General features: G+C 39.6%; 1 protein-coding gene across 1 annotated transcript in view; it reads right to left on the bottom strand.

Moving 5' to 3' along the window:
* Positions 1 to 3,013: 3,013 nt before the first annotated feature.
* Positions 3,014 to 12,831, bottom strand: part of LOC105619185 (protein groucho-like) — a 52,555-nt gene continuing 42,737 nt past the window's right edge. The window contains 7 exon segments of the mRNA XM_012200712.1: positions 3,014 to 3,121; positions 3,474 to 4,077; positions 4,759 to 5,037; positions 5,675 to 5,742; positions 6,186 to 6,401; positions 8,096 to 8,287; positions 8,734 to 8,787. Of these exon segments, the coding sequence (XP_012056102.1) occupies positions 3,014 to 3,121; positions 3,474 to 4,077; positions 4,759 to 5,037; positions 5,675 to 5,742; positions 6,186 to 6,401; positions 8,096 to 8,287; positions 8,734 to 8,787 (1,521 nt within the window).

Genomic DNA, 12,831 nt, shown 5'->3' with positions numbered 1-12,831 from the left:
GAGAGAGAGAGAGAGAAAGAGAGAATATTAGGAAAATCTAACTCGATGCGAGATAACAAAGAAAATCATAGTATTAAAATTTGTCATATGTTATTATTGCTAAAAATGCGACGGGAAAAATGGAATAGATTCTTATTTATTTTCTCAAGAAATTTGTGGATACGTCATCATTAATTACATGACGTATCTTTCTCTACATATAATGCATTAATCAAATCTTTCAGTTTTATTGTGTTCGCCAGCAAGACGAGAATCGCAAGAATCATTTTCATCGCGACTAAGCTCAAATAAAGTAACCACCTATTTCTTCTCAAAGTTTATTCGGTTTTAATATACGTCAAAAACATAAAGGACCGTATAATTTTACGAAATTACTCATTTCGATAATGCATTACAATTCGCGCTCGTCTTTCTGTCGAGAATTTCATTCGGCTAATTTTCGGGCGAAGATCAATCGAAGGTATAAAGTTTTACAAAACTGTTTTTTATTATGCTTTACAATTGGACTAAGCGTCTCAATTATCATAGATTAATTATTTTTTTTTTTTAACATAAAGACATCGTGGTCTCAATTCTACATAACGTTGATTTATTAAAGAATAATTAGTCGATATTTTTAACTTAATATTAAACGTCGCGACAAAGTTGACCGCTTCTATTGATCTCCGCGTGTATCACCTAATTAAAGTAGAGAAATAGTTTTGTTTCGATTGTGCACGGGGGATTGTACTTTACATAGGTATATTTATAGGCCATGTTCCGATATACACTGCCAATACTGAAAATCTATAGTTCATTCGTTATGTATACTATAGATTTTCAGTATCAGCAATGTATACTGAAACACGGCCTTAAAGAGTTCGGGTGCACGCCGTATATCGACGTACACCGTGCATCTTATTATAATTGTTAATCACAATCGTCGAATATGTACAAGGATTCTGTACAGGGATTCGTATTTACCATTCGTCGTCACGCATACGCGCTATATCACGTAGAAATTCGATTACACATAAGTATCGTACTATATTTACGATGCAAAAAGGTATTCGTTCATAAACTAGTTTCATACCGCGAGAACTGTATAAACAGCGACAGGCATCGTGACACTGATACTGACATCGACAGAATCAGGAGATGACTCGAAGCCCGCGCAACGTGCCATCGTCTCGCTCGGCAAATCACTATTCAATACAGCATAATTTTTCTTCATAAAATTAGAAATTATCGAACTAAATTAAGAATCTAAAGATTTACGCGATTATTTATAACGAATTAGCTTTTTACGTCAATAACGAATATTTCAATAATAAAAATCTGCGTCAATCAAGCCTCTAAAAAAATGTCATAAGAATGCAGAAACAAGAAAATGTTCTACACTTTTACACTTTTAAATGCCACTTAAATATCTCTTGTGTTCGTTTCCATCAAATTAGATCAACTTTAATATCGGTTCAACTTACTTTTCATCTTTCTCTAGTTCTGAAAATTAAGGTTAATCTACATTAAAATGAAAACAGGCATTAAACTTCTTTGCACCTTTATACTGGAGGGTAATAGGAAGGAAATATGATTCGTTTGAAGATACAGCGGTCGCAGAAATTCAAAATGTCTGTCGATCACATATCTGTTTACTAAAAAGCGTAATTAATGCGATTTTTGGATGAGTAGGCCAGGCTAATCTTGATGATATCATACCACTTTATCAGCCATCCACTTTAGGCGCGTTATAACCCTACATTTACGTAACTACAAGATCATATATAAGGTGAATCTAAATTGTTCGTTGATATTTTAGAGATCTAGAATTTAAAAAAAAGTATAGAATTAGAGAAAATGCACACTTTTCGCTATGATATTTCTAAAAAAATTCGTAATATACAACTTTATTTTGCAATTACACATCAGGATATTTAAAAATTTTTAAGTTTAAGACAACAATATTTCAAATAAAAGTTACTCAGTTATTAAAGGGAAAGAAGATGACCTTGGTTTTGGAAAGATTAAGCAATAAAGTTCGAAATAAAAAAGATGATGATGTCCTCAAGTTCATCTTTTCTTCATCTCAAACTTAATTGTTTTAAGATAATGGGTTACCCTATTGATTTTTAAGTCTCACTTGTAAAGTACTTAATGAAGAAATACTTTATATAGTGTTTTGGAAAGATAATAAACAAGATTGACAAAAAATAATGTTTTTTTTTTTAAGAACAAAACATTTTTTTTAAACATTTTTTAATGCTTCATTCATGTGTTTTAAACAGTATTATAAAAAAACATGTTAAAACATGTCGATTAAACATATTTTAAATAGTTTGAAATGTGACTTTATCAACCCTGATAATAAATCGAGCCATATAGCGTAAATGCTTGCAGATATATTTTTTTTTAAATTTATCATCATTCAGGAAAACTAAAAGCTAAATAACGAAAGCTCGTTTAGCATTTTTGCCTTGTTCTAGACTCTTAAACTTGTTTTCCGATGATATCGGCGTGCAATCAAGAATCACCTTGTATATCTAACATCACCGTTTGCGAAGGCTCTTCTCGTTTACTTTAGTGCGTATGCGAACCGCTCCGGTTGGATGGAACGCCGTTCCATCGTCAATGCGTACGCTCGTTGTATACACGTGACAAATAGAAATCCCGTCCGCGCGCAGATATTACGCGTATGTACTGTAAATCGGCGGAGAATCGGGACACGCACTCGCGAAATCGGGACGCGCACATGCAAGATTAATATACATCGCTGATCCCGCTCATTCATAAACACGCGCGCACACACATCGATTTTTCATTCTTCTATTTGTAATTTCGTTACAATACAATTTCGCGTATGCGTATATGTACACATTTATCAGCCACACTGGCTCTAAGGCCGCCGAGAGTTTCCCTATTTTCGGGATCTCTTCGCGCCTTCCTTCCTCGCGAAAGGATAGAATACACATTAACAAAGTTCATGATTTTAATGTTATTAAAGAAGGAAAGGCAAGTCTCTTTATTAGGAATAGGCTTAGTAAATCACTTCGTATACAGTGGCCTTCTTGTCGCCGGATCCGGTCACAATGTACTTGTCGTCTGCGGAAATGTCGCAGCTCAGCACCGACGACGACTCCTTGGACTGCAAAATTTTAACAAAAATATTGGCAAAAATAAAAACTTACAAAAACGTCACTATTCAATTTTGTATATATTAATTTGTCATTTTCAAAAAGTTCTCTCTCTTAAAAATTTGTTTACTTTTAACCAAATTGAATTCAACAAATTTTTAAAAAAATAATAAAATACAAGAAATAGAAAAGACATAGTTTAGCCCAAATTCAATATACATATAGATGCATATATCCAATATACATCCCGTTTTACATGAATGCTAAGTTTTAGGTTATGGCTGGATGCCAAGCGAACACAAAAAATTGAGGCAAAGAATATAAATTATCCCGTCAAGTTAGTGTCTGCATTTAAATACTTGCCTGAAATATTGAAGCACCGTATGGCGTACGCCACGCATTCAGCAGATTGTCCTTGCCAGTCGAGACGAACCACTTGCCGCAGGAAGCGAAACGCAGCGAGAGCACGCAGGAGTCGTGCAGATGCAGCTGGTACTTGTCGGATTTGGTAGCATGAAGTACCTCGACGTTCGAGTTCTCCATTCCGACGGCCAGCCACTCCCCAGTGGGGCAGTAACCGAGAGAGAATATCTGCGAGGTGAAATCGTGCTGCTGCAGTTGTCTACCTTCGCGAAGGTCCCAGGAGCGCACGGTATTGTCGAGACCGCCGGTCCACAATTTTGATCCATCAGCCGAGATGTCGATGCAGGACGCGCCATCCGTGTGACCTTGAAATTGCCTGACCAACGACTGATTCTGCAAATCCCACACGGCGATATTGCCGTCGCTACAGCAGCTAAAGCAGACTTTCGAGTCCGGCGAGATCGCCAGGGCGTAACACGCAGGCGCCGACGAAGTTAATTCTGCTTTAATTCTGGGCGTGGGACTAGCTAGGTCCCAAATGCTCAGTTGACTGGCCTCTCCGCCGACTATCAAGGTCCTCCCGTCAGGTAGAAGTTTCACGGATCTGGAAGGTTAAAATACACCGAATGTCTTCCACTTAATTAGTTTTATTGTTAAGAAATTTTATTTTAATAAATATAGTACTTTAATCTATGTCAGCGTTTATCAACCTTCTTCGTAGTACACTAAATAACGAGCCAAATTTATCCAGGTACATCATTAGCACATATTTCAACGCTCAGCATAGGTCTTTTATTAGACATCGCCAACGCAACATTTAGAAATAAACAGAAGTTCTAAAGTTTCAGAAGTTTCTATTTTTATATTTTATTTTTAAAAAATGATATTGACGATAATGAGACGATACTGCTTTGGTTAAAAATGAAAGTAAACACAATATAATTAAGATAATTTTTGTCAGTTTTAAAAGATTTTTTACTTCGCGCGTTTTATTTATTTCGCTTTTTATTTATTTCTAAATTTTTTACCTCTTTTTAGTTTCTTTAAAATTTCGCAGCACACTTAGAAACCCTTTACATTGAAAATTTATGTGCTGTAATAACTCCAAACAACAGTCTCTTTTTCTTTAAAATAAAATTATTAGTCACTACCAGAAGAAATGTGTGACTTTATTCGCTACCTACTTTACGAGATCAAATCGTGCACGTTCTTTTCACGAAAGTATCTAAAGATCAACGAAATGTTTAGACGTAACAGTGAGATACCAATCACTCAGAGCTCTCACCTAATGTAATTGTCACGTTGCAAACAGTCCAGCTGCGAAACTGGTTTCACGCTGGCGCTGCCGACACTTTGGCCGATATCCCAGACCTTGACGCAACCTTTGCCGCCGGTGTAGACATACTTGGTCGGATTCGAGATCGTAACGGCACAAACCACTTCGCCGTGTGTCAGGGTGTTAATCTGACGTGCGTGACGCGGGATACCCGGTCCTACCAGAGCGTCCGTGGGGAATGGTACAGGCTGCAATTGGCCCTCGCCGTTCATATGGTAGGAGTACGCCCTGCGCGAAATAAACGCAAGTGTTTAACGCTTTTATCGCGAGGGACAATGCCGGGGAGAAGTAACTTACAAGGGAACTTCGCAAAATGTCCAATTTTGATTTTAATGAAACTTAATGAAACGTATACATAAATAGATGAATTTATAGAAAATATCAGTTGCGACTAATAAATGATTTTAAGAGATGAAATTAATCCTCGCTATAATTTACTACGATAACTCGCAACAAAAAGTTTTCCAGAAAATTTGAATATTTTGAATCTTTAAAATTTTATAATATTAATTTTGAAATACAATTTCTATGCAATAATTGATTGTAGAAAAATTGAAATATGTTCTATTAAACTAAAGAGTTTTCAACTTTTTTCGTTACATATCAAGAACTTTTCAAGATATCAAAAAATATTCTATATTAATAATTAAAAAAAATAATTTTTTAAATCGCTTATTTTATTGCCTTTTACTTTATATAAGAGATGATTTCATCTTTTAAAATCACAATTAATATTTTCTAAATTCTATTTATGTAATTTATATGTATACAAAGTTTCATTAAAATTAGAATTTGACATTTTACAAGATTTCCTTGTTAAAAAGATTCAAGACGATTTTTTTTCACGTAAATTATAATTACGTACGGTTTGCCACCTGCGATGTTGTTCAATCCGTTACTCGCGGGTATCCTCATGTGACCGTCGAAACCGATCTGCGGAAGAGATGATCGCTCAGTATTGTGACGCACAGAGATGAGAAAAAAAAATAAAGGCGCGTTTGTTTATAGCACAAAAATAAGAAATAAATGGCCTTAGGAAACGGTCATCGTCGATTTGGATGATTCTTACACGAGATTGATCGCGTTTTAACCCTAAGAGGACCTCTGCCAGTTTGACCTTTCTATCATTCGATAATATAGACTAAGTTAGATTTCATCAGATTTGATTTAGATAGCTTTACAGTACTCATGAAGACAATCAAAGAGAACGCTTATAGAAGTCCTTCTAGGGTTGAAAGAAATTAATAGTAGTATAAACGGTTGCGGTCATCAAAATCAATTTGTACTTTTTTTTTCAGTCGCATATAAAACTATATTAATTAATTAATGAAAGCGTGGTAACGTAAGGACTAAGGTGTTACGGGGTCGTGAATCACCATGGAGGGCCGCGCGTATGGCAAGTTGCTGTATGGCGAGGGCGACTGCGGCGGCTCATTGCCGCGGGATGGCAAGCCCTGATAACCCTGCGGTGGCGTTTGCTGCGACGATGGCGGATGATAGACCCGCGCCAAGGATCCAGGGATGCCGCCCATAGTTGGCGTACAACTGCGCGAGCCCCTCGCCGCCGCCACAGGTGTACCCGGCTTGTCGACCTGGCGAACGCACGGTGTTTGCACCCACTTTTGCAGACGCTCACTGTGTCGCAATCGTACTAAGCTCTCGACCATGCCGATTGCAAATTTGCTGACCATGTCAGCCGCGATATCTTTCCTTTTCGTTTCGTTTCGCACGCGGCGGCAGAGAGCCGCTGCCTCGAGACGATCGATCGGGTAAATAAAAAAAAAGTACCGTGTTGTCGCGGAAATGTTACGATATGATTAGGGCCGTCAAACGCAAGAGCCTGCGTCGAACAGAAATTGCACTGTACTCAGGACACGTATTATGGAAATGTTCGAAATGGATTCCGATCGGAGTTATTTCGTTTTTCCCTAGAAAATAACACAATAGAAATCTAGGGAATAATTGAATAAATCCGATCGGATCCAGTATCGAATAATTTTATAATACGTGCCCAGATGCCAAATTCTTGTTCGATTCTTCAATGAGAGTCGATATCCTTCTCACAATAAAAAATCGAATTGCCAGCCGATTATTGGATTCATTGATGTTTAATCGATTTTTTCCGGCTTGCATCAAGGAGATAATTTAAATGCCAAACAATTGAATATGATTGATTTTTATCTATAGATCCAACCAATTAAGATCAGACTCGATTCGTCTGATTCTGATTGATTCATCAATCTTTCATTTCATAGAAAGACTTTGATTGGTCAATTCTTTTATGCATCATGCGTTATACAAAAGTCTGTGTTTTGACCTTTACGTTCAATCGTTCAGCGAGTAGGATAACTCAGATAAAACACAGTCATAATTTAAATCATAATGATATCATGGAACGTCATCATGACGTAATTTGACGTACTTAAAAAATAAACTTACAAGTGATAAGTAAAGTCATGGTAACGTTCTTATGATATTATGACTTCCGTGTTTATTTGGGAGACTGTGTTTAAAAATTTCAAGCGATCCCCACTTATTTTATCCTTGTTATTTACTGAATGTTAAGTAATAAAGGATAAAATAATAATATATAATTGATCATATAATGATGAATTATGAAACAAATTCATTAGTATTACAAATGACTGCCAAATGGATGATTGGAGAATTTCATAGGGTGCATTCAAGTACTACAACTGCTCAGTGAGCGCTCAGTGAGCGATTGTGGTACTGGTTATTGAATGCGCCCATAGTCCGTGCCGGTCGCGCTTCTCTGATTATTTAGAACTTTACACGTTACGAGCACATACATTTCCAACTTTGTATGTAAAACAGTATCTATTTAATATACAGTATTAATAATAATGGATTTAATTTAACTCGATTCTTTAGAATCAATTCATTTTCTCCTTCTTTGATTATAAAAAAATCGTGGTTTTCAAAAAGATTTTAAAGAATTCACTTTCACAGAAAACGGCATCACTTGAATATGTACAATGAATTGCGCTCGATTGAAGATGCTTTTATTTCAACAATCACACAGTTTTGTTATACTACTTGCCTCTTGGTCACCGTTTTGTCCTTGAAAATAAATACATAAGTGAGTAAGAATTCGTAAAGAAGAAAGAGATGAAACGTCTGACGACCCTATAAGTACCACGCAAATAGAAGAGATCGACTTTTTAAGCTCGCTCCGCGAGAGGGTTTTCGGTACATGTATGGGCGACAGAGTCACGACTGGGCCGGGTCGCAGCGCCGAATAAGCTTACTCTCCGCGAGATCTTACATCTTTACTTTTCAGAGACGGTGTACTACGGGCGGAGGAGCTGCCGCTGCGCGACGGCGGCCTGTCCTTAACGGATGCCGAGCCCGCGCCGGATACCGGTCCGCCAACGTGGCCCGGTGCGCCCAGCTTCTCCAGAGTGCCGTTTTCACGTGGGTCCGAGTGCTCCCCGTTCGCGTGCGGCGACGACGCCTCCTTTCGCGATACGCAAATATCAGGATTTCGTTAAACGAACACACGCAATATCCTACTTAAGATATAGCATGCGATAGCACCAGTCTTTCTTTAATTCGGCAATATATCTTTATCCGCAAAAACTTTTTCTCTCGTTTCTTAACATCAAAATAGATTTTTTAATAAGATTTTTTTTTTTTAATAGATTTTTATTTTCTAAAAGTATAATATATACAAGTTTGGAACAAAATCATTTCGCGTCGTTTTTTTTTCCCGACAACAATATTAGTTTTAATTGACATTAAACAAGTGCAAAGTTTAAAACTCGCATGCAAAATATAATTATGAAAGATAATTATAATTACGTGTAAATAAATGTGATATTACATAAATAGATAGATAGATATATATATATATATATTTTTAAAATTAATGGATAAATGACGCTTTTTTAATGACATTCTTACCTCGTTCGCCACATCGACGACCAGGTCCTGGTCGCTCTTTTCAGCGTCGCTCTCCTGAAAAAGTCGAAAAGACATGTGAGACGATAATACGGTCCACGCGAGCAATCAGTTTATCGAGTACATCGAGCTTTTGATACACCTCCCGTCCAAGTAGACGTGCAACTCGACCCACATTCTCGTGTGTCCTACTGACGGACGCACCCTCCGAGATGCATTATTAATCTCGATGCCTCGCTCACGTGATGCTCCGATTGTGCTCGAACAATAAATTAACAGTACAAACGCCTGGAGGCAATAAGCTCCGGCGCACAATGTACCGACATGAGCTCATAAATGCGTAATCTGATTCCAAGTCGAAACGTTTACGCTGAATTAAGCTTGATAATTAAATACTAAAATATTAAAAAAGATTAGGTTTATTCTGTCGAATCTCTGGCGCTCTGTAATCCGAATTCGATTCGATAACGTGCAAGTATAATTAGGAAGAAAGTGTTATTACACAATTACCTGTATACATTTCTCATTCGTGAAACAATTTGTGGCTATCGCATACGTTTATCTTATACCAAGCTATATCTATAACAAGCCCGTTACCGTACCTGCAATTTTGCATCCATACTGTATGTGGCCGTAGCACGTATATATCGCGTACGGCTAATTTATGTGGCATTTATCTCGTAACACTACTTATCGGTTATCTTTCACTCGGTGCAAGAGCGGAGGTCCGCCGCCTCGCTCCGCTTCACCACCGCGCTCCGTCCTCTCGGCTCTCAGAACGTGGCTCATAACGAGCTCAAAGCAGGGCACGCGATAGTAGCATTGCCCACCTAATGACGCAATATTATCGTAGCGTATAACGTCCCATCGATGCACCGCGTGTGTGCACCGCGATTTTGTACGTATGTGCACGAGAAGATTTTGTGCGGGTGAGCCGCGTATATACGGACGCACGAAACCACCTGTGCGCGTCGTGACCGTTTTAAGTAATTCAGCTCTGGCGGGTATTTAAAAAATTCCCCCGCTAACTACCACACCGGCCGCCTAACGTGATCTTATCCGACGTCCCAGCGCATGCATAAATTACATTCGACTGCCGCACAGGAGAAAATTGTCCGCACGGTTTAAGGAAAATTGAAATCGTAGATTAGCAAGAAAAGCTCAGAGTAATTTAAAAAACTTAAAATCTATGTACATTTTTTTTTAGACTTCTATCTTCGCATTTGCACTTGAATATCTTTCGTAGCAAATACGGATGCATTTAAAAGACTTAAAACAAATAGTATTTTTTTTTATATCGCCAAGTTAATCACAAGGTATTTAAAGATTACCAAGATGTTTTTATTTGTTATTTAATTGTGGTTTGATTTTTTTATTTGAAAAGAAAAATTTTGCGCTGTGAAAAGCAAGATGTTTGGTTCAATTTTCTGAGGGCCAACATTTTTGAAAGGTATGAGAATAAACAACCGGACGAGATAATCGATAAGTACTTTTTGAGAAAGATAGCCAGACGGATTTCCGAGAAGGAACGCGTTAAATGGACCGCGTGACATTAACCGGACTAGGACGAAGTCGCAATCTGGCTGCGCCAGATATCGAGAGGGATGTTTCGAGCTGCTAGGGACACGCAATAAATTTGTGTACGGATGATGAGCTTGGGTAAATAGAGAAGGCAGTGTGGTGGTATTGATTTCAGTGGTATATTACTCGGAGTGGCGAGAGCGAGGGAGGGAGGAGGAAACGGGGGTGCGAGGTGGCGTTCTAGAGTGGCGGCGGAGGAGCGCGGTTATGAGAGAGACCGAGGAGGAGGAAGGGGGGAGGGGGGAGGGTGACCAAGAGAGCGGGAGAGAAGACCGAAGGAGATGAGGAAGAAGGTGGTCGGGCGGGTGGAGGCTGTCTTCCACCCCTTAACCCGCTCGTTCTAGCGTTAAATATGATACAAATGTTATCATCCCTTCTATTCCGTTCTCCTGTTTCCCACCCGACGGCGACGACGGCAGCAGTGGTGGCGGCAGCGGCGGCATACGAACCACGAGCGACCATCCTGACCCCTCCACCCCCTCCTCACCGGTCTCGTCCTTCACTATCACCGCCACCCCCCCCTCCTCTCTCTCTTTCTCTCTCTCTCGTGGCGCTGCTTCCTCCGCCGACCTCTTCCCTCGTTTAACCCGGGGATAGCGCGGGGATGACGGTATTAAGGGCAGCTCTATTATTCGACCACCCAACCACTCGACTCTTCGCTTCGAGAATTCTCGAATCCTTTTTTTTGCCCCTTCATCCTCCTTTTTCTCCACTTCGGCTCGTTTCTTTCCTTCGCGACTTCTCGTCTCGCTCTTCGCACGTCTACCCCAGGTACTTTTCTGTTATGGTCCCTCCGCTCCGAATCCTTCTCTCCTTCCTGCTACCGAGGTCCTGTACCCTCGTTTCATACCAGCCACCTTCTATCGAGGTCCTCTGTAAACAAACGCACGAGAGCGAAAGAAGAATCGAAGGCTTTCTGTGTCCTCTCTTCCCCCGCCGTCTATCTACTACTACTACTACTTCTTCTTCTTCTTCTTTCACTTCCTAGTCTCGTCTCCCGCTGCTGACTTTCGCAAAGTTAAGCGAATGGCTACGATGGGAAAAGCGGCGTGTCCGCTCTCGAACGGGAATGGGATTATCCGACCATACGAGCGCTCGGCTATTGCATCGCATACAAAATCCGTCGCGTTCGCCGATTGCAAATACACGCAGGGATATCATTTGCACATCGACGTTTAATTTTCGCTGCGAGGCGTAAACTCTCGTAAAATTCCCATGCAAATTTAATTATACGGTACAATTTGTAAAACTTCAATTTTACAGCTTTTAACATGAAGCAGCTGCAATGCATAACATGGAAAATGCGTGAGTACATTCACTGTGACACGAAAATCAATTTCTCCGAAATATCTTATTACACTTGAATGAAGAAAAGAAAAAGCGTATGAAGATTTTAATATACCGAGAAAAATTAGACACTACGTGGCTTCTGATGCTAAAGCGTGTCTGAGACACAAAGTATCTGGCAGTGTATTCAGTGTATTTGGTCTAAGGACGACGACGCGCTAGTAAGTATTATCCCCCAACTTTTACAGGGCTGACCGCTTTTATGTTTCGTGAGGACGCAGTGGAAATGTTATATTAAAGCGATTATGTCGCGTGTGCTGAATATACATGGAGATACGAGAGGTAACATACGGAGGAGGGTAAGCACGTTCGTCGACGACAAAAATCGTCCGTCACTGTAACGCTTCATCGTCAAGAATAACGGTAGGTCAAAGGTATATTCGTCGCTGCGAAAGAAAGTAGTAAAATATAATAAGCAATACATCTCTTTATTATCTCTTTATCTCTTACTTCAAGAGTATATATAAAAATTCCCTGAGAATGTCAAAGCTCGACGTAGAAATAATACGTAGAAATCAAGGGTGAGATATAATAATCACTGCCATCACGATGTTATGATGTAAAGAAAGAAACGCGTGATTAATGATGAGTGTCGATAAATGACGAAGAAACTAACTTCGGAACTGGCTTAAAACTAACATCGAACTCTCTGGCAAGTACGTCTTTTCGGTGCAATAGTAATCTCGGCTTCGGACTTTAGAACTCAGAATCCGTTTCACAGACAGTCCGCTTCAGAACCCACGCTTTGCTGAATGCGCTCCTTAATGCGCCCTTAATGCGGGACTTGTACGCGGAAATCGACGCGTTTCGAGACTGCGACCCGGAGGTGATATTCCTCTTGTTTTCCCTCTCTTTTTTTTCTCGTCGCGCGGCGACGAGCGACGAAAATGTATTAAAGCGTTTTTCCAGCGCGCGGAAAGGCGTGAGAGGATGATGGAAGGAAAAGAGACGAAGACATAGACGAGGGCGAAGAAACGAAAGAAAAGGGTAGCAGTTGTTGACGGAGAATAAGGATGGTGGGGGATTTAGCTCCGGGAAAAATGGTCGTAGGGCGGAGGAGAAAATAAAGGGGAAACGGTTCGTATGAAAATGTAATTAGGGGAAGCGTGGAAAAGCTCAGCTCATTGCGGCCTCCAACCTTTTCTCACTTCTTCCGCTCTCTCTCTCTCTCTC

Source organism: Atta cephalotes (genome assembly GCF_000143395.1).
Source record: "Atta cephalotes unplaced genomic scaffold scaffold00019, whole genome shotgun sequence".
Lineage (NCBI taxonomy): Eukaryota > Metazoa > Arthropoda > Insecta > Hymenoptera > Formicidae > Atta > Atta cephalotes.
Note: the sequence above shows the minus strand (reverse complement) of the source record. Positions and strands in the feature narration are given on the sequence as shown.